This window comes from Balaenoptera musculus, chromosome 5 (assembly GCF_009873245.2).
Source record: "Balaenoptera musculus isolate JJ_BM4_2016_0621 chromosome 5, mBalMus1.pri.v3, whole genome shotgun sequence".
Taxonomy (NCBI): Eukaryota; Metazoa; Chordata; class Mammalia; order Artiodactyla; family Balaenopteridae; genus Balaenoptera; species Balaenoptera musculus.
This window is the reverse complement of record NC_045789.1, coordinates 26,816,447-26,839,768: the sequence shown is the minus strand read 5'-3', so window position 1 is coordinate 26,839,768 and position 23,322 is coordinate 26,816,447. Positions and strand designations below refer to the sequence as shown.

General features: G+C 37.8%; 1 protein-coding gene across 3 annotated transcripts in view; it reads right to left on the bottom strand.

The window, feature by feature from the left end:
- Positions 1 to 683: 683 nt before the first annotated feature.
- Positions 684 to 23,322, bottom strand: part of LOC118895558 (hedgehog interacting protein) — a 92,603-nt gene continuing 69,964 nt past the window's right edge. Inside the window, exons 12-14 of one of the 3 annotated variants that reach the window (XM_036852837.1) lie at positions 11,119 to 11,267; positions 7,430 to 7,554; positions 684 to 6,606 (exon numbers count right to left, since the gene is read on the bottom strand). In XM_036852837.1, coding sequence (XP_036708732.1) covers positions 6,592 to 6,606; positions 7,430 to 7,554; positions 11,119 to 11,267 — 289 coding nt within the window. In that variant the 3' untranslated portion in view covers positions 684 to 6,591. Of the gene's footprint in view, positions 7,555 to 11,118; positions 11,268 to 23,322 lie in introns of all 3 variants that reach the window. The other 2 variants (XM_036852836.1, XM_036852835.1) reach the window with 2 other exon arrangements.

Here is a 23,322-nt window from a genome sequence, read left to right as displayed (position 1 = left end):
ACTTAACACTCCAGAGAGTAACCTGAGTTTAGGGACTCTGTCTGTGAATAAGCATCTGTAACATGTTTTATTCTCTTAGAACAATCATCTCTTCTAGGGAAACAGCTTTTCCTCTCAACGAGTCAAAGAGACGTATTTGTTCCAGAAGGAAGGAGATCTAGATGAAAGCATTTTGCTCTTCTAAAGAATGTTGGCAGATTTAAAATTCATGTTCAAAATAGCATAGTTGACCTTGTACAAATACTCTTGATACAGTTAACTGGAAGCAAAATGGCAAGGTCAACCAGGTTTTATGGTATCTGCAATCACTTTTTTCATGTCTCTCCCCTTCTACGTGCTTCTTTCCTTCAATGTGGGCACTTAGGACTCTCAACTGCTCTTTTGCATTCTTCACTTATTAATTCTTACTTACTTGAAAGGATCAGATTTAAGTCATTTACAACTTAGAATAAATTTAAGTCAATATTTGTACACAGTGAAACTGACCCTTAACATTGGCCTGTATTTGGGGGAGTAAATTTAAAAATTAGAACATGAAAAATGACAAAAGGCAAGAATATTTTGAACAAGTAGTTTGGGTATGGAATATTTAAAAATTAGTGTTTATATAGTCAGTATGGATACTTAGGGAAAACTTTTAAAAATTCCAAAATAAAAAAGAATTTTAAAATAGCACATGTACATCAGGTCATAAGATAAAGTTTAATACATTTGATCATGTTAAAGGACACAAAACACAGCCAATCTAACCAAATTTCAGGCATGCATTTACATAAATATATTAAATTAAGAAAAGAAATTATACACTTAAACATCCTTTTCACCTAAAAATCATTAAATCCACAGATCAACAATAAAAACCAATTCTCTGCATTTATCACTTCAAGATACAATTGTTCTATTTTAAAGATAACACAAATACACTTGTTAGACTTTATATGCATTATACATATATTATATATTACATAGATAGTGTGTATACATATGTAGTGTTTGTACAGATAGATAAATATATATACATGGGTGTGTGCACACATACAGATACACACAGATGTACTTTAGGCCATCTGTACTATTATTGCTGGATTTTGATGTTGAACTGAATTGGAGCTGGATGGGTGTGATTATTATCTTTTGCTTCAAATGTGTTCATCATACCCATGGGGCTCACAATCCCCCATTATAAACATCCTTGCCTTTTCCATAGTACATAACCGTGCTGGGCACTTCAATAAATCTTTGTTGAATTATTGAATGGATGGATGGCTGAATAATAGATCAAGCAAAGAGTACTGAATATTATAATAACTTGGTTAAGTAAGTCAGACTAATTCAAATATAGAAGGATTATCTGAGCCAATGACTTTGCATGTTACTTTTCAGAAGAACATTTACAGAAATCCAACTAGAACATATATTAACTCTGCTCCCTTAAACGTGTACCTGCTTTAATTACTTGTGCCTCTTATTAATAGAAACCCAAGGAAGGTATCCTCTGTGAATAAGGTTATGGACAAATTGCCCAAACTGTCAACAATCTAAAGGAAAATGAACAACTAGGAAAAGCAAAACGTGTTAGAAGAATGATAAAGTTAACCATACTTTAAAACTGGATAAAATTAATCACAGATAAAGCCAGGAAAGACACAGGGGTTTCTGTACTGATTTGTTTTCTGCTTATTAATTATAATGATTTGATAATTTTTTCATTCTAATTAGATGGGTTTCTTTAAAATAGTCTTCTTTAGCATGTCCTAGCGAATTAAGCTTCAAAAATTCCATAGTACCTTAGTATCATTTATCTTGTTACCACATGGTTCTTGGTGAGATGCACGTCCAAAAATGTCCTATGAATATAATGAGATGTGGGAAATACCTGATATCTTATAAGGTCGTCAGTTTGATTTCTCAATAATAGTATTATGAACAGAATGTATTAATGTGTTAATAGTATTAGGTTCTACAGTACATGAACTCCTAATTTATTCTATGAAAATCATGCTTCTGATTTTAAGAATATGAAGTAAAGAAATATCCAACGTACATGTGGGGCACAGACTACCAAATCTGATCACACGGTGTTCCTATGAATGGAAACTTTTGGCTAGTTATTTTTTAGTGCAAAGGGAAACGTCCAGCAATTAGTTTCTAACTGTGAAGACGAAGCGTATTTTCTATTTAGCCATTATGAATCTCCCATCACTGTTAATGTTCCATTTTTTCTATCCTATGTGCTAAAAATGTTTTTTTTAACTTAAAAGATTATAGTCAATTGAGATAACTCACCAAACATGTTTGTTAATTTGCTTGCATATGTATACATGTATTTTAAGTAATACATAATCTACATATGCGAAAAAAAAATCCTGACTGAAATGTGAGGTCTGTCTTTGTGATATACATGAGATGTAACTTTAGAATTCTTGTTGAGTTGGTACCATGTTTTTTTTTTTTGGTCCGTCTCTGTGTATTCTGGCTTAAAAAAGCAGCGATAAGATTTAGGCCTAAGGCTTTATGTTAATACAAGGGATCATTATTTATTTTTTATTTATTTTTTCAACCAACTTATAGATGACCTATACAAAAGAAAGCAAGGTAAATGATGGGTGTATCTTGGGCTCTCACTTAATGAAGAATTGAAGAAAAGAGCTAACCTGGTAAGTGAGTAAATCTCTTCATAGCCACTAGGGAAACAACAACTATGATTGAGAAGAAAACAACACAACACCTTCTTACAATCTCATGAGTACATCATACTCCCTGAAATAGTTATTTTAAGACAATTTTCAAAACTTATATATGAGTAGCTATTTAAGAGGAAGAAGTGTTGAAGTTGGCTAGGATTAGTGTTTGGCAGGTTTTACAGTTTTGTTTTTAATATTTTTAATATCAAAATGCTTCTATTCTTAGGTTTCCCACCTTCTTTGTCATCATATTAATTATTAGAGGTATGACTGATTTGTGTTGGTGTGATGACGAGAAAGAAAGTAAGAGAGCAAACATCGATTTCTTTAGGATATTCTAATGAGAACTTTCTGAACGTACTGCCAGTTGTCACAGTAACAGGCCCACTAACTTCCTGTGGGTAATAAAGAAATAGGTACGTTTTCTGGGCATGGAACTTTGGTCTGAGTTCTCTGCAAGTTCAAGTCTCAAGGGTGGGGAAAGAAGATTCTGAAGTCTCCACTGAGGAACTACTTATTTTTTCCTCATCAATTTCGGATAATCTTATTTAAAATAGACTCCACCGAGATGGTGGTCGCTTGAATAGGAAATAGCTACTAACTTTCCCTACTGTTAACTTGCGCTCTTGACTGGGGATATTCTTTTCAGCATCCAAGATGGAACTCCAGCAGAGCTGGGACATCCAGGCTGGGAGTCATTTATGCTTTTTGTTACTTCTTTCAATGATTGTAATAGGTCAGTCTAGTATATTCATATTTGTCTACTGTTCTTTATGATATAGCATCTGAGCAAATGTGGTACTAGGAGAAGGTGTTTTCAGGAAACTAAAGAAAAGATCATCACCAGCAAAATCAATAGCAACCTGCCCCAGGGTATCTTTATTATGGGTGTACTGAAGACATGTCTGTTTCGTCAGAACCAATAGAAATAGAGAAGAGAGAAGTTAAGAGGAAGAGGGATACATGGGGGTGGGGAGGCAAAAAGACAGAGAAACAGAAAAAGAAAGATAGATATCTCAGGTAACGTTCTATAGAGACACCCAGAAACTCTAATTTATTGATCAGCCAACTACAAATGCCTATGATATACCTTAGTTTCCTCTTAAAAATTTAGGCTTGGTTTCTCTTTTATGTTTCCAAACTAAAAAAGTTAGACTAATAAAAGTTTAAATTAATGTGTTCTTTAAAAGTCCCTAGATGTAGCATCTAACCTTAAGTCCTAAACCTAGTCGGGTTCTTGTATAGTTTATGATTTGGAGATAAAAACAACATCACAAAAATGTTAAACATTATTAGTACATTATCATGTAATTATTTTCAAAGAAATAAATAGAGAAGAAGTGCCTGCTCTGAAGTATGTAAATGAAAAAGAGAATGGTTTTCTATTTAGGTTGTATGTATATGTTGCATGTGTAGGTAGGTTTCTTTGCTCTTTCTTTATGAGATAGTCTGTTAACCTGAGAAAACTTCTGAGTGTTCTTTGTGATAAAATAAAAGATATATTTTACAATAGCCACATTGAAAGGAAATTCCAAGAAGAAAGGTACGAATGGAAGCACTTTTTATCATCGCTCAAGTTTCTTAAATCTTCCCTTCTTTCCACTTTAATGATGTGCCAATTCAGTTATCTTCTCATTACCTTAAATAACTAGCAAGAAAACGAAGTTCTATTAACCAGAGCAAGAGTTTGGCAGAAGCAGTGGCAGAAAGTTTTTTCCCAACTCTTTAAAACTACTATAACAGCATTTCACATTAAATTGATACCCAAAGCTTAAGCTCTAGAATGGAAAAAGGGATAATAATCTACATTTTTCTGTTTCTTTATTTTATCTTTATCTCACACATTTGTATCCATACCAAGGACATTTTCTTCCATTTTGATTATGTGTTTTTTGAACCAAGTAGATGTTACCATTCGTGTGATGAAACAATCATTTTTCCCTAGCTCATACTTTTTAATCAATTCTTACTTTCTTCTCATCATGAATTATTTAAGATCATTCTCCAGTTACATATTTTAAAAATCTACTTGAAAGGAAAGGTCAAAAGATTTTTTGAAATGACCACTGAGTTTTAAAAAGGTAGCTATTAATTAGCCATTGCTAGTTACTTCTCTCCTAAGAACACAGAGAAATGACTCCAATGACTGTCTTTGCTGGAGTTTAATATCCCTGGATCTTGCAATTTTCTTTTTAGAAGATTTTGATCTGTTATTCTAATGACTCACAATAGAAAAGGCAATGATACCTGGGGCACATTTGTTTTTCTAAGTCATTTGAAACTCTTTCACTTGTGAAAGGGCTGTATAAAAAAAGCTGGGTCTGATGAATTTAATCTAGATATTTTTAAATAGGAGAACAAATGGCAATAGAACACCATTTCTTTTGGAAAGATTCTTTTGGAAAAGATGGAAAGATTAAAGATGTAAGAAGAAATGCTGGGCGTTTTCAGATTTGGCTGAATATATAGCAGTATCCTTATTGTTTTCAGTGAAACTATGTACAGGAGAATGTGTAATAAAACTGCACAATTTGACAGATTAAGACAGCTGGCTCCCTCACAAGAAGTTCACGTTTTGTGAATGTCACCCACGTTGAATAAGGGACGATGAGATGGTTAAGGTCCATTTACAAAAATGGTTGTCAGGACATTTTTTTTTTTAATTGTAAAACTTTCTGTGATGGAATTCAGTAAAAGGGCTATGAAGAGAAAGCAAAGAGGACAAAAGACTGCTATTAACCTACAGATGTGGGCTAGTACAGGGTTCACTGCAAGATTTGTCACACTGTTGGGCCAATGAAGTGTTCGTGTGACTAGAAGGGACCACCCCTTTTCTGGGGTAAGAGGGCAATTTGGTCTCCATGCTCATTTAATCCTGAGACTTCTTTGAATAGACCGTCAATTGAAATCTAAATTGTGCAAAATTATGCATGCACTTTTTAATGCAGGCTATTGTTCCCTAAGCACTGCACCAAGATTTGTCAACCCATTTCCATTGGGCATGAGGTCACTTGAAACTTAAGTAATCATATATGGGAGACAAGAGCAGAGTACTTAACCAACCTTTCTATGTTGTGGTTTCTCACTGTGCTTTATTTGCAAATCTCTCGCTTGAAAACAATAGACAAATATTAGTTACAAGATTTTGTTTATTTTTGAAATCGAGGCTCCTTTTCGTAAAGGTAAGGAGCAGGTTTGGGAAGTCAGTCTGTGCTGTATAATCTGTCCTGCTCTACAATTTAGATTCTGTAGGAACAGATGTTTAGAGAAGGGCAACCTATAGTAGGTGCCCACATGTCATGAGTCGATGTTTGTTCACTGGGGCAAAGAGGCCTGATAATTTCGTTATAATCCAAACGCGGCAGGATGGCCTCAAAAACCATGAAGAAAAACGTGTACCAGACTTCTTGCAGTTTAACTTAGAACGTGGCATTTCTTGAAAAACCCGAACAGAACATTTACAGGAAATTTATTCATAAATGAACCAGAGAGGATTTTCACTGAGTTCCGAAGGAACGTATACATTGAAAGTCATATTTGGCAAGAATGATCATATTAAAAATTTGTACAAGTGACAGCTTACACAGGCAAGATTTGTTAAAAACGAGTGAACTCTTTTCCAGTGAGGCGATTCAGGGTGAAACCTGCAACGTTCCCATCACATATACTCTGACAGTCTTGCTATGGTGAAAAGCACTTTACAAAGGTTTAATGCTGGAATTTTATAAGGAGTGGCTGTTTTCTTGCTTTTTCATCCGTCGGTAATGATTACATGTTGGCACAAGGATACACTGCTAGATTAGATCCTCAGCACATTAAAGACTGTTTGCTTTCTCACTCCCCTTCTTTCCAATTAAGTTGGTGAAAAATGTAACTTTAGTATTTTACAGGACAGGGTAAAGGTGTTTCATCTAGGTGATGTCTATATTATAAAAATAAAATAAAAAATATAAATATGTAACACAAACCCAGTGCCTATTGTTAAATAAACTATACAATAAAAGCAGACCTTTTAGGAAGATTGGTTTTAGACTTTGCCATTATGATTTAATTTGAAAACAATCTTGAAATTAAGCTAGAGTAACCAGATTTCTCTGCCAATAAAAAGGTAAGTGCGTTAACATTCTGCGATTGGATACACTGATAAAAATGAAGATTACAATTTTATATCAAGTTGCCCACTTAGAAATTCATCAGGGAGCTCTGAAACATTCTCTCATATTATAGTCCTTTAATATAAAAATATGGCCTTTTAAAATTCAATCCATCAGATTGCACAGTAATGCTTTAAAACTCCGTTGAAGTTGACTTTAGTGATTACAGACAGAAAATTCCTGGGAAGGCAAATAATCTCTTCTGGTGACATAAAAATTCTGTTATCAATTTACAATGGAATTTCTGGGGAAATTACTCCACACAAGGAAATATACATTTTAAAAAACCCATCTGTTACGCAACCACACTCACGGGGGTTGTGAGTGTGTGTGCGTACGTGCATATGTGAACAAACGTGCCTATATACACACACAGGGTCTGCACATTTCTGGAAATGACTTTTAAATTAATCAAAGAAAATGAAATCACAGGAGTGTGTAGCAGGATAACAGTCGTTCTTTTTAATGACAGGATAAAAAATAAATGCCCATTGGAAAGGAATAGTCAAACAGTCCCAGAAACTATACAATGTAACTCGTTAGATCCAGCAAATAAGATGTCATGTCAATGATCTGATCAAGAATACCTGCCCTGGTCACTCTGCGGAGGTTTCCGTCCACTTGTTCACACTGAGGACCAAGATATCCCTTTTTACAGAAGCACTTGTTGGGTCTAACACAGACACCGCCGTGGCGACACGCTGGCTCACATTTCGCTGGGAGAAAAAAAAGAGCAATACAATCACACTCCATTCTATAAGTCGGAAACAGCACTGAGTATGAGGCCAATAAATATCTGACGAGTCAGGGAACGGAGGGAAAGGAGGAGGAAGCCAGTCCCAAAATGATCCCAAAGTTAATAAGTACAAAGAAACAAGGCTTTCAGACTTCGAGTTATTTGGGGGCCAGAACGCAACAGACAGTGGGAGACATTTCGAGAGAAGCGGATCATCCAGATGATGGGAAACAATTTCAATCCCTTGCAGAACTGACTTTATGTAAAACGAGGATTTCAGTTCTTCAAAACCTCTGCTTCCCTAGGGCATCTCCAACACAGGGCCTGCCAAGTACCGCTCTGTTTCCATCCCTCTGGGGTAGGACCTCACTGTGGGAAGGGCGCGGCCAGAGAGACAGGCCCAGTGGCTGGAGCATCGTCAATGTAACATCAAGAAATGGTCAGTTTTTTGGGCTTCCCTGGTGGTGCAGTGGTTAGGAATCCGCCTGCCAACGCAGGGGGCATGAGTTCGAGCCCTGGTCCGGGAGGATCCCACATGCCGCGGAGCAGCTGGGCCCGTGCGCCACAGCTGCTGAGCCTGCATTCTGGAGCCCGCGAGCCACAGCTGCTAAGCCCACGTGCCACAACTGCAGAGGCCTGCGTGCCTGGAGCCTGTGCTCCGCAACGGGAGAGGCCACCGCGCTGGGAGGCCCGTGCACCGCGGCAGGGAGTGACCCCCGCTTGCCGCAACTGGAGAGGGCCCGCCTGCAGCGAAGCGAAGATCCAACGCAGCCAAAAATAAATAAGTAAATTAATTAATTTAAAAAAAAACACACTAGAGTTAAAAAAAAAGAAATGGTCAGTTTTTGATTTTGGTTGGAGGGAGGATCCACCACGTGGATTCCCTTGGATTCCTCCCTTTCCTTGTTCCCAGGGGGTGTAATGCATATGCCCCTTTCTGATTACACCCTGAAGCCCCTTCTTGGGGTCAGTGCAGTTGCCCAGCGAAAGACGTTCTGAGCAATCCTTTACAGGGCTGCTCTGCGGAGCAGGATTGCTTCAGAAAAGAATGTTTACCACTATAATATAGGTAGGGAATGTAAAGATTTATTGCTAAAATGAGATGGAGACATAAAATTGGGTCTATAACTTGTCTCTTACTGATAGGATAAATCTGAGGTGTGCAGCCACTGTAGACAGAATCAAATTCCTTGAATACATGTCCTTATAATTTTAGGGGACGGAGTTATTATAACCTTTTCCAGGGCGTTAATCAAAATCCAGGGGTCTGTGGCTGATATATGGGAAAGAACAGGGAGAAAATGGACCAAAATAGTCTTTTAAATCTGTGGGAGATGAACAAACTATGTGAGTATACGAATAAAGTTCTTACTTGGGTCAAAAGTTCTTACTTGGGTCAAAAATACCACAAATATATTACTTTAATAAAATGGTTCTGGTTTCTCTTATATATTCAAAGTATTTAGTTGATTTAGTGGAAAGATTAAAGTACTGTATGACAGCTGGCCCCAACCTTTTTGGCACCAGGGACCAGTTTCGTGGAAGACAGTTTTTCCATGGACCGGGGTGGGGGGATGGTTTCGGGATGATTCAAGTGCATTACATTTATTGTGCACTTTATTTCTATTATTATTACATTGTAATACATAATGAAATAATTATACAACTCACCATAATGCTGAATCAGTGGGAGCCCTGGGCTTGTTTTCACTTGCCACTCACTGATAGGGTTTTGATATGAGTCTGCAGGCAATTGATTTATTATGGTCTCTGTGCAGTCAAACCTCTCTGCTAATGATAATCTGTATTTGCAGCCGCTCCCCAGCGCTAGCACCACCGCCTCAGCTCCACCTCAGATCATCAGGCATTAGATTCTCATAAGGAGTGTGCAACCTACATCCCTCACATGTGCAGTTCACAGTAGGGTTCGCGCTTCTATGAGAATCTAATGCAGCCGCTGATCTGACAGGAGGCGGAGCTCAGGTGGTGATGCGATTGATGGGGAGCGGCTGTAAATACAGATGAAGCATCACTCGCTCACCTGCCGCTCACCTCCTACTGTGTGGCCTGGTTCCTAACAGGCCACAGACCGGTACCGGTACCAGTCTGTGGTCCGGGGGTTGGGGATCCCTGCTTATAAACTTTCATTTATATCATATATCATTATTAATATCTATTATAGTATGTATTAAGCCGCCTATATTCAAAATTATGTTTACCCTCAGTTTAACATACTGTTACTAGCAGGCACTCAATAAATATTTGTTATCTGATGACTTGAGGTGACTTAAAAGCTTAGGCAAAATATAAGTAAGGAATAAGACAGAATGCACACCACGTAAAAGCAGAGAGAATAGATATTGTCAAGCATAGAAGGAAGCAGAGGGAAGATATATCATCAGGAATTAGAATATTATTGCATTTAAACACTGCTTCTCATTTTTTGGCCAACTGATGAAAAAGGAGACAGAATGGGTCAATAGAATATAAGCATTTTTTAAAAATAATGTAATTACTTAATTTCTGCTGAGTTTCAGTTATGATGGCTTTTTCCTAGATATGTAACCATGATATCAGTCAATCACGTAATATTATTAGTGCTGAAGCAATTTAAGCTTCAAATGGATACTGTCTCTGTGACTTTAAATGTCTACTTTATCTTGACAATATATGAGGTAAACGAGGTATGGTTATAATTTTTTGAAACAAATACATGTTTAGAATAAAGAAAGAAGGCATTTATGAATTAAAGATACTGTTAAATATTAATATGGGACTTGAATTTTCTTTGGCAAGAGATACTTTAATATTTGAAATAGCAGAGATCAAAATCTTCTGCAAGTAATATGTATATGCTGGTTGTTGAAAATGTACTTTCAATATACACATCTTAAACTCTAGGTATCTAAATTAATCTAATTGTCTTACTTCACACCAAGTAGAATTTAAACGTGATTGCATATATCTGCGGAAGTCGCAAGTTAAAGGATAGAATAACCTTGGACTGAATCTCATTTGCTCTCTGAGCAGCTGCACACCACCTGATGGTCCACAAGGCAGTGGCAAAAAGAATGGAAAAATCTCATTATATGCCTCTAGATAACTGCATTTTCCCCTTTTCTATAAAAACACCCACTGAAAACCCCTGTTTTTAGCACGCTGCAGCAAGAAAGCAAGCAGCAAATTTAGGGAGGGCCTTTACGGAGTGTCTGGAAAATGCTGGCACTCGGAAAGGGGCTTTGCAAGCACCAGGTCATTGGCTGGTGTGAAAGCTCAAACCCAGGACTGAGAGTCCACAGGGATCATCTAGTTGGGCTGTTTTCACGTGTGACTTTGTGAAAGAACTCGATTATGTTTATGATGAACTTATATACGTGAACTGTTTCCAGTAGGAAAATGGCAACGATTTCAGGTGCAAGTTCAGAAACAGACCGAGCATTACTATTGTAAACGGCTACAGTTTGGAACACGAGGTCATCTAGAAGAAGTAACTAACGTCAAGTTCTTGCAGGCCCCATCCCCCCCAAGCAGAAGGAACACTAACCGACTCTGCACCAGTCCCCTTCCCATCCGGGACTGCAGCAGCACTTTCCTGTGGGCGCGCAGTAGCCGTTCCGACAGAGCCGGGAGCACTCCGAGGTCAGGGTCTGGGCAGGCTGGACCGTGGCCCTGCATTCCTCAGGCATCAGAGGTCTGCATCAAAAGACAACCGTCAAGAGTGCATTTCGGTTGCAAACCAATATTGGAATGAAATCTAGTGATTTCGTAGCTTGCAAAGCACGTCTCTTGCTTTCCAAAGAGACCTTTCTTTTTACGCCACTCAGACAGAAAGGTCGACAGCTTTCTAAGAGGAGAAAATACACACCCATGAGGAAACAAACTAACCAGTTTTGAACGAAAGGGAACAGATCAAACATGGTAAGAAACTTTATCATGATCAAAATTCACTGATTAAAAATGTAATTACGTTACATCAATATTTTGGTAGCTAGGAATTCCTAGCAATTACAATTTAAAAAATAAAGATGAATAGATATTTTAAAGCTTTTTTTTTTTTTTCCCCCTCAAAACTCCAAAAGTTTTTAGGAATAGCACCTGAGATAGGTTTCACTTGTTATTGGCATATTTGGCAACATCACGAGGCTGAAGGCACTCATCAGAATGAACAGTGGTAGCCTAAAAAGCTTGGGAATCATTTTTTATTTCATTTTTACATTTCTTTTGAAATACTTTTTCCAGAATGACTGTTCTTAAAAGGACGTCATAACACATGCGTGTGTTTACTACTGACTCAAAGTTTAAACTCTTTATGCAAAGAATGATCTATATAGAGATTTTATATACATACATGTATATATGTACATATATATTTTTATAATTTGATTTTGTCCCGCTATGAAGAAAAAGAATACTAAGAGTAGCAAACAAAAACATCTTATCTGTCATGTTAAAAGTCATAGAACTTTGTTTTAATTGCTCTACGATTGCCATCATTTAGAGAGGGACCAAGATGACTTCAGAAGACGGTTGCTTTAGTTCTTAATGTTTTTGAATAAGAGGCTGTCTTTCAAGTTGTTTCACGCTGGAATCATGATCACACCTGGTCATTACCTAATCTTTGGGAAAAAATGTGCAGTGGTACTTTGCTATCAGTCACTGCTACCTGTGCCTCAGTGTGGTGAGAAAGCTCTTTTCAGTGAAGGAATGTAAGTAAACACTTCATCACCAGTCAAATCACCACCAGGAGGATGAGCAAATCAGTTGGAGTCCTTAAGTACCATAACAAAGAAGGTGATAATTATAGGTCAGAACCACCACAGAGGTAAATGATATAGCTTTCCGAAAGAAGCAAATAATTAGGCCCTGCAGACTCAGTTTTCTTGAGACAGGTTATCTTGTTATGCCCCTGTAGCAATACGAACAGTGATAATAATTTAGAGCCTGACCTCAGGCTGTTTCTACAATGACTCAAAACCATATTTAAAATATCTAATGACTTCTTTAGCTCCTCTCTCCAATAAGATCCCATTCTCTGTTGAAGGCATTCTTCGGGATTGACATGTACACATGGCTATATTTGAAACAGATAACCAACAAGGACCTACTGTATAGCACAGGGAACTCTGCTCAATATCCTGTAATAACATAAATAGGAAAAGAATTTGAAAAAAAATAGATACACATATATGCATAACTGAATCACTTTGCTGTACACCTGAAACTAACATAACACTGTTGATCAACCATACTCCAATATAAAATAAAAACTGAAAAAAATAAAATAAAAGAAAGTATTGTTTTGCAACTAACGTGACAATTCAGAAAACGCCCTTAAATCTATTCAACCTCTTATTTAAATCTAGAAATGGTCAGCTTATGTGAAAGGTACTTAAGGCGTTCCATATTTTCACTCAGAACACACCAACAAATATTTCCTATGTGCCCCCAAGGGAGTCTTTCTGAGAGTAATGGCAGAGTGTGATAAGGTGGAGAAGATGTTAAACAGATATGCCAAGGGAAGTGAGGGCATGACCTTGGCCTTCTTATTGTTGAATAGCCCAAGTCTGCCTATTTCTTCCTCATATAAAATTGTTATTTTGTTTGTGAGATGATGGTGGCATTTGTGACCATCAGAAGAGCAGTTTCTCAGTAGCCATGACGTTCTTCTGAGTCACAGGCCATCATCATTTACTGAGTGATAATCGGTAAACAGGTATTGTTTCCATTTTACAGGTAACTGAGATTCTGTTTAGCCAATTCTATTTGTTACTCACTCATTCACGCTCCTTCTGATTCATTCAAGAAAAGAGGCCCAGAAGCAGAGTGTGTCAAGAATATGTTACGTGTTATATGCAATGCAAAAGAGGCAGGCACAGGGGCTTCCCTGGTGGCGCAGTGGTTGAGAGTCTGCCTGCCAATGCAGGGGACACGGGTTCGAGCCCTGGTCTGGGAGGATCCCACATGCCACGGAGCAACTGGGCCTGTGAGCCACAATTACTGAGCCTGCGCGTCTGGAGCCTGTGCTCCACAACAAGAGAGGCCGCGATAGTGAGAGGCCCGCGCACCGCGATGAAGAGTGGCCCCCACTTGCCGCAACTAGAGAAAGCCCTCGCACAGAAACGAAGACCAAACACAGCCATAAATAAATAAATAAATAAATAAATTAAAAAAAAAAAAAAAGGCAGGCACATAGCTCACATGGTACTTGATGATATGGTTCCTGCCTGAGCAGATGAATCTAAAGAGGAGAAGACACCATGTGGATTAAGAACGTAGGCGACTTCGATCAAACAACTACCACCGGAAGATGTTGCCTGTTTGAGGCAAAGTGTAGGGACATTGATTCATGTGCACTGGGAACAAATAAGGGGGGTGTGACGACACTGGGAACAGATAAGGGGGTATGACGAATAAGGATTCTCTGTGGAAGTTCAGTTCTTCAGGGCAGGGTATCTGATCCTTGTTTCCCGGATGATCCTCCAGTTAGACACTTTGTCTGATTTTCACCAAACACTCAAATGGGTGGAAACTCAGATTATGGAGGGAATTCTAAGTTGGTTTTTTTTGCCTAGGGTTGAGCAAATGCTTATCTATCTGTGGATGTGACTGCTTCATGCTTGGGCTTGTTTAGCTTATATAAAACTGTGGGCTGTCATATATAAACATTATGGTGCCCTTAAATTTTTATTTAATTACCTAGGAAAATAATTTTTTTTTTCTTTTATGAAGTTGACAACTAACATTCCTCACTTAGCATGTTAAATAAATCCTCTCTCTCTCTGTTAATCTATTGGGGAGCCTTGAACATGAAAATGTACATAAAACATAGCCCATCACCTATAGGACTTCACTTCTCTTAAGGAATGAGTAATCCTATTTCCCCTATCCCTTCCCCAGTGAGAGCTCGGAGTCCTAACCACTGCACCACCAGGGAATTCCCTTATTCCTTTATCCATAGTCATGCTGGGACACATGGAAAAGTGTTCCCTTGCAACTGTAACCTTTGCAAAACGATTTTTCTTCCATGCTTTTTCCTATTGTCATGAGGTAGGAAAAACTGATAAATCTAAATCCTCATCACTCAGTGTGGTCCCAGAGCAGCAGCCCCAGCAGGAGTTCGTCTGAAATGCAGACTCTCAGGCCGTCCCCAGATGTACAGAATCAGAATCTGCACTTTAGTCAGTTTGTCAAGTGACTCACAGGCCTGTTCAAGTCTGAGAGGCCCCTTTCTTAATTAGGGCCATGCCCAGCCAAAAGTGGTTAATGGGGCCATGAATAAGTGTGGTCAGGAGCTTCCAAGTACAGAATATCCTGGGATCTTGTGATTGGATGGAGTACGGCCTCTACACGAGGGGGCAGCCTTACTGTGCCACCACAGATTCTGTGGTTTCATGGATTTCCTCACTCGGTAAGCATTCGATATACAAGCCATAACCCATAACCACTCAGTGTTCCTAAAACCATTACTCAGCACTTTTGCCTCAAAAAAAGTAAGAAAATGGAAAATTTCTCCCATTTGTATAGCTTGAGGCATAGGAATGAGCACTAGTGTATTAGTGCTATGTCATCTTTTAAATTATTCATTTTAGTGCCTTTCTCCAAGGTCAACACAAACTAACTTTTCCTTTTTTTTTTTTTTTTTTTAGTCTGGATAATTTTCTTTAGTCTGGATGTTCACTAAATGCTTCTTACTCATGTTGACATTTCTCTTTGCAGGGTCAGTTTACCCATGAGGAGTAGAATTTTGGATTCTGACTACATATAACCATTTTGTAGTACTTGGTAAAAAGATAATACATCATACAAATTCAATTTTGCTCTGAGGAATCGTATACATTCATAATACAATCCTATTCCAGGTTGGAGAACAGAGAAAATGGAATCTGCTTCTGTGTAACCACGCGATATCGTCCCACAGGACTTCATGGCTATAGAGATAGCAACACACATTTCCTAAGAATATTTTTCAAGTACCATTCGAGATTTACCAAAAAATAAAACGTTTTAAGAGCTACTTGCTTTCATTTCATTCTTAAGGAATGCCTTCTTTGACATTATATCATATGTAAGCTGCTTAGAAAAATCTTTTCACATATGTCCTCAGTAACATATATAAAGTGAAGGAAAAGAAAACAAATTCAAGAATACCTCTGAACTTATATACATTATGGGTCATATTAAACATTTTAAATTTGTACTGTATATTTCTAGAATTCAAATTTAGAATGGGAAAGCCAGTACTCTATCTTATTTCTCAAACCACTGCATTTCTCTGTTCTGAAATGCGCTGAACAGTGGGGCTGGGCCTTGGCTCTTTTCTCTGTGACCAAGGTTGCCTTCATTTTGAGGTCTGTGATTTAAATGCTGAGCACATGCTCACTCAGAGATAGTGTCGACTGGCTTTAATACGGCAGTTTGGGATTGAGTAGGTGCTAAACTCAAAGAGGACAAAGGCAGTGGCAATTTGGTGGAGCTGTGAGTTGGACCGCCTAGTGTTAATGAAAGCATTAGAACTTTCACAAATACCTGCTCTATTTTGTTCTATGGTTAAAGATGCAACCAGAATGAAAGCAGATAATGAAGCCACTTACATTTTCCAGTAATTTCATATTCAACTTTATCCTCACGAGACGGGGCCAACCTTGTTATTCCCAAATTTAGAAGATCAGAACACAGATGAAGATATGAAATAGCTTTCATACAGCTAATTCCAGATAATCTGGAACTCTTTTCTAGCACAGCTTTCTACTCAACTGGTCCTTTTTAGGAAAAAGGGAGCTAGGCACCTGTGTTTCAGGCCTTATTAATCTCCCTATCCAAACATCACTACCACTATACACAAGTATCTAAAAGGGTGTGTGGCTCACCTTCATTCAACTTTATCAGCTTACCTCAGTTTATATATTTCCAGGCGAAGATTAGGAAATGGAAAGTTATGTACTGCCTTAAAAGGAAAACCTAGGAGAAATGACTAATGAAACTGGATGATGAGGTTGTCTGCTTTTAGGGAAAAAAAGGATAAAGTCCAATTTTATTAAATTGCCTTAGGTGTTTCTTGTATTATGTTTGCAATGTCCTTAATTCAGAAACTGGTCCACTACAACTATCAGAAAAATAGGCATTTGCACTTTAATTCAGTGGACTTGTTCCTGAAAAATCATGTATTCTACAAAATCGCATACTAAAAATAAGGCTCATGGGAAAAATAGAGTTGGGGCAGACCCCTCGAGAGCCATGCAACTTTGTAACTAAAGCACTAGCAAAAATAAAACTTGGTACCTTGGGAGAGGGCGGCCCAGGGAGCAGGTCGGCAGTAGCTGGGGGAGAGATTTGCTCAGGGGAGACTGAAGCACACAAAACCAAAATGGTGATGGATGTGACGCTTTGAATTCAGGAGGGAGTGAAACCTGCAGAGAGCCATGCAAAGCTGGAGGGATGTCTGGAACCATGTCTCCTGGGGGAGGGAAACTCATTGCGGGCACTTATTTCTCATTTTAACAGTCAACTGAGAAGACTCCTTCTGCCTGTACAGAAGCCGGGCTGAGGCCTTGTTCCCCCTGGTAGAACAGACTGGACCAAGAAGCCAACTCATGGTGAGTTTTACCCATCGCCTTCTGGACCATTATCTGGCAATTTGTAATGTACTATGTTCTGGCATAATTTTGTTGTCCCAAAGTGGCAATATTTATCTCAGATAATATTGTTCATGTTTTAGGTAATGTGTGCAATCTCCTGATTTAAGATAAAAATAAGCTCCTTAGAGGAAAGGACTAAATTCTCATGTATATTCTCCCTCCATAGCACATAATACAATATCTTGAACACAGGAGGCAAGCCAAAGATACCTGCAGACTGATTAAATCTCATGACTTAATCTTGTATAACTGTACTTTGATATGATAGAAAAATAAAATTAGGGTACAATAAAAAGCCAATGCCATTGCTTCCTAATATAAAGAAGGAACCACATTCTGTTCAGAAGTTTACGTCCAAAACCATTTTTTTTTAACTTAAAAACTTGATTCGTAAGCCATAATTGATAAAAATGTTAGACACTAAATAAGAAATGTCTGCGACTGGGAAAATAGACGTTTTAAGTAACACTTTGATTCCAACATAATTCAAAAGACTTAAAGCCTATAGTATTTTTCTTTTAGAAGCCATCTAAAAAATAAATCTTTTTCCCACTTAAAAAACTAGATCTACTAGTGTTTTAATTTTATATTCTGTGAAGGCAGAAATTTTAAATATCACTAAATGTTTTAAATGGGAAGTAAAATTTGAAATGATTTTCTGTTCTTTAAAATAGCACAAAAATGTCAGTTTAAATTCTCTTTGAAGACTATTAGGATGACAGATTCCCAAATTTTGATGTTACACCTTTTGATTCATTTGTCAATGCTGAGAAAAACGAGTCATTTAAGCAACAGATTTTTTTAGCTCAACTAAAATGAATTAGTAAAAAAATGATGCTAAGGTAGTTTTTTTTTTCTTTAAAAAGTATATCTTCCTCTAGAAACCATCTTTTTGCAAATTTGTGTGGCTGTTTTATGCAAGATTAAATCTGCCTTTATCTCGAGAACTGTAACATCTGATGATACACTGTCACAATAAAAGTAGAAGATATTCAGAAGTTCTAATAATATCAGATTTCCACCACTGTCCCAGGTGGGGGAGAAACATGGGTATTGAAAAGAAATGCTTTTAAGAGGCTCTTAACAAATGAGGCTCTTTTTGAAGAATATATTTTTAATTATTCATATTCTCCATTTTATGCCTTTTTAACAAATGCCATTTGTAAGTGGCAATTCAATCAAGTTTTCATAGCAATCTGTACAATTACTCTAGGAACTGATATTCCAACATTTAAAATTGATAATTTAAGAAAGACTATAATTAGTATAAAGCAGAAAATTCCCTTGAATGCTGTGGTCATATGTCACATTTTCAGAAAATAGGATATAAACATGAGAAGCTTTATAGTATAGACTTTTAAAATAGCATGGTCGTTTAGAGAAAATTTTTTCATAAATTATGGTATAATATTTTGTGTATATTTTGAAATAGGTGATGGCTCTACATAGCCTTGTACGGAATACCTGAGTATGTTTAAGTGTGTTTGTGTGCGCATATACAGAAACACACAAATCTTGGTAAAGTATGAATAAAATTCCAGTTACACTTAGGCCATTACCATATATTATGCATGCATGCTCATCCAGTTGTTAGAAGTTTTGACTTTTTGATCTTATCTCATTCTTTTGCCATATATCTTTAAAATTTCAGATGGTCTCTGACAGCATAGGAAGGATTTGTCCACTAAAAATATTGTGCACCACCACATAAACTATAGCGTATTAAGAATAAAATATAAGCTGGCACCTAAGTGTATACCCTTTTTAGTTATTGGAAATGTAGAAAAATTATAGCAAAAATGTGGACCATGCTTCCTTGTCCTTTAGACTTCAAATCCACCATGCTGAATGAATTTTTATAGGGCATATACTTGTTCATGACCTCTAGTGTTAAGAAATTCTGTCATGTTTGAAAACTAGTCCCTCGTCGAGCCTGTGTCCCTGTTAATAGCTGAAAGGTCAATGGAGCTGCTAAACAGTTTGTATTACTGTCAGGGTGGCCATGAAAACACCGCCTGCAGCAAGAGGACTTGGCAGCTGGGTCAACAGGCACCGTGGGGATTTATCAACCTAGGGAGGCCACTTGCATAAAACTTTGACTGATGAATTGGGACTAGACTGGCTTATTGGGCTAAACCTTCTCCATTATGCATGGCTTTCTTTAGGATGGTAGAGCGGCCTGCCGGCTCCCTGAGACATATGTGAAGGATAAACAGAACCAATTTCCTCTCATGAAGTGATTTTTGTGAAGAAAAAAAAAAAAAGCACTCTTCAGCATCCAGTAGACTAAGGAGTAGGATGAAGATATTAAATAAATAAATAAATAAACAAAGAGCAGTAAGTGGGGTCATCACAGGGAGGGGCAGGGAGGAGACAGGAGGACAGTTTTTTGATGTTGGTCACACAAGAGTCTGGGGACAGGACATTTCTGCAAAATGACCTCTGAAGCTGGGAATTTGCACTGGTAATTTATAGACCTCTTAAGGGAATGGGTTGTGTGACTTAGGGGGGTTAACAGATAAGCAACATGTTAAAATAGAGTAAGACTGGGTACACAGGAATTAAATCGACATGTTTAAGAATGATTTTATTTTACGAATTCCTGGAGAAATAACCCTGGAAACATTTCCAGGTCAGAAAAGGTCATTTAGTTTAAGTCCATCTGAAACAAAAACTAAAGAATCTTTTTCAATAGTGTGAAAATATTTGTGTGCTATAAAACTAAAGCTTGGAAAGTTCAAAACTCTGTTAGAATTCTTTCATCTCCATCCCTCAGGAGCGTTTGTGTGATTCTGAAAAGATTTAACAAAGAGCAAGCCTCTAAGACATGACTTGGATATTCGAAAACTAGGTACTCAGGGCTCTTTAAAACTCCGTGGACACCTTGACCCCAATTTTGAAACGAACACTACCTCAAAAGTTGAGAGATCACCTGAAAATAATTCTTGAATGCATGGAATGAACACCAATGGTACTAAAGAATTGCATATGCTTTAAATACATTATTTAATTATCTTCACAGCGCTCTACAGAAATGAAGCAGAGGCAGAAGGATTACCTGTTCTTTACTGACAGGCGAAGGAGCACAGTATGGTGACACAATGCAGCAACCACACTAAGGAAGATTCAGAGACAAGACCGTTTGACTGCCTATCCTGCCAGGATAGACTTCCTCATCTTGACAGGCTTCAGATGGCTCTACTAAGTGAGACTGAAATGAGTGTCCAGATCTTGTCCTCAATGCCTTGACATCTGCTGGCTGAAGGAACATCCCAGACCAGGGCATGCAGAACCCAGTACTTGAGGCTTTGGGGGACCCAGCAAGCTGAGTGATTGACTGTACTGATTCGCCTCTAACTCCACTCTGCCACGAAATGAGGCTCTTCCACTTCTGAAGGTATCCCTGTTCTAACAGGGAGGCAAAATTCCTCCCTCTTCTGCTTTTCCTTTAAAAACTCCTGAGTTCTAGTGAAGCCATAGAGAAAGCTGGTTGTATCCTCATAGAATTTTCGTTTCTTTGATTGTAAACAATGGCATTCGTTTTTTATAACAGGTTATCTTGCCATCCTTTTCTGAGAAGGATGCCCACCGTAAATGATTTTAAACTTATGTAAATGATTATGTAACATATAGCCTGAGACCAGATTGCCCTTACAGACTGAGCTGCTAATGCTGGGACCTCGTCTGCCTTTGTCAAAATGACCAAAGAATATTACATATGGTTTCACAACTCCCTCATTTTTCTAATATGTGAGTGTGTGTGTGTAAGAAAAAAGAGAAAAACGTAAATCTTATGGTGTGTAGGAATGTAACTTCCATGATACATCATACAGAATATAAAAATTTTATGATTTGTAGTTATTCTCTTTTAGAGTCATGAGTCAACTGAATGTTTGAAATTCATTCTGAAAACATTATTCTAACAAGTCTGGGGCTCTTCCACAAGAATACAGTTAATCTAAGATTTTAATTTGAGTTAGGTTTTTTGATGTAACAAGAAATGCCTGTGTATTATTTTTTTCCGTTGATGAGGCTCTTTCTTCAATTTCTCCCTCAAACATTTTAGGAAAACCGTTGTGCTCTGAAGCAGACATTCTGAACACAGCTAGGTTAGTAATTAGCTCGTGTTTCCAAAATAATCCCGTTCACATATACTAAAAAGTGTCTGCTTATATAGAACTTCCACTCATCTGGGAAGAACTACTATAATAACAAACGTTGGCATCCAAATCGAAACAGCATGAGGCTCCCAACGAATGTTTATGAAAACATTTGTTTTCTTATAGTCAGTTTAATTTTGAAATGTATGCCTGGGCCTGTGTACAAGGACTGTGTCTCTGGGACTCTGTTAATCCCCCCACCTTCTGAAAACCAAACACACATCTTAACCCTGGCCGCACGCATGACACGACTCACCAGAAACAGGCACCATAATGAGAAGTCAGGCCTTTCAGGTATGTCACTCTGAGACCACCCTACGAGAGGAGGCCCCATGATCACAAAGCCAAGGTCCCTCATGGCAGCCCTGGTAATTAGACACTAATAATGGACTGAAGGTGTAAAATTCACCTCAACTCACCACCAACAGACTAAACAATCCAGAGGAAGAGAGAAACATTTCTGTGAGAAGCAGCGAGAATTAATAATAACACTACCAGAAAGCTTGCAAAAGCACATCAACTTTGACAAATATAATGAAATAACAATGGCTATTTTGAAACTAATGGCATTAGAGCTGAGTGAAATCCGTAGACCTCATTCTGAATCGTTAGATGCTATTTTATGAATTAACACTGGTTTGATTTTTGTTCTTAATATTGCCACCTTCAACAATCACCGAAGTGTCTGATTTTTTTTTTTCATTCATTACTTTGCTTCTCACAGAAGGACACCGGTTTCACACTCAAGGAAGAAAAGAACCCTTACAGTGTGTAGATGGGTACTTCTTTTACTGTGAAAGAAAATGTGTACTGTTAAATAGAGAAGGAAAGCTGTCATTATCACTGTGTGATAGATGGGCGTATGTGATGCCTTCTATCATAGAGAGACCATTTTTGGTCTCTTTTTGTTCGGCAGCACCAATGTCAACCTATATTTTTCTCAGGAAAGATAGTGTTTTAGGGTATGGAAAAAGGACAAGAATCTCCATTTGTTAGTCAGTGAATTTTTCAGAAAAACATACACAATTTATAACCTATAAATATTTTTAAAGTGGAATTAAATGAATGCTCTTAGTAAACTTTTCAGATTATTGGAATTTTTTCTCCTAAAAGGGACTTGAAATTTGCAGATGGGCTCATGAAGCTAAGTTAGCACAGAAAGAATTAGAAATAGCACGGCGAAGCTAGGGTCTGACCACTACTGGCGTTCCACAGTAGTCGTATTTGTGAGGATACTGAAGTCCTATAATAATTGTTTCTAAAATTATGGCTAATAACTATTTGACAGTAGATAATTTTATCAGCTTCCGAGAGTTCTGATTTTATCCATGAAATTAACAACTGACTAATGATGACTCAAGATAATTTGAAAGTTGTGCGTGTGTTGAAGTTGGGTGGGTGGGTAGAGAAGAGCAGGAGAGGGATAATTATATTCTCCAAAGGATTAAAACATTCACATCTTCCTTTTGCTGAAATAAATAACAAAATATTTCTTCAGTTTGCATCTGTTGAGTCACAGAAGCTGTGAGCATCCAGTTATAAAATTAGGCTCCAACGTTGAGCTGCCAAAATAACTTATCCTGATTACCTAACAAAAGTCATACTAAGCATACTAAGGTCTGCCAGAATGTTCCTGGTTTCCTCGAAAGGAAAGGAGGGTTTATTGCTTCCAACAAGAGAGCAGAAGCCGCTGCCTCATTCATCAGGGTCCTCCTGGGACATTTAACTGAGGACCCTGATTCCACAAATATAATGCTGCTTTCAGATGACCACAAAGATGCCATGAACGTGATCGAAATAAGGCCTTTAAAGTTCAGGGTGTTCAAGTCTAGGCCTCAGAGACTGGAACTGAGGGTCTCTCAGGAGAGCACTTAGGAGACGGACAGGGCGGAAATGTTCATCTTTGTTGAGGGCTAATTGCAATTCCATCACTAATTTGAAGGCACTGGAATA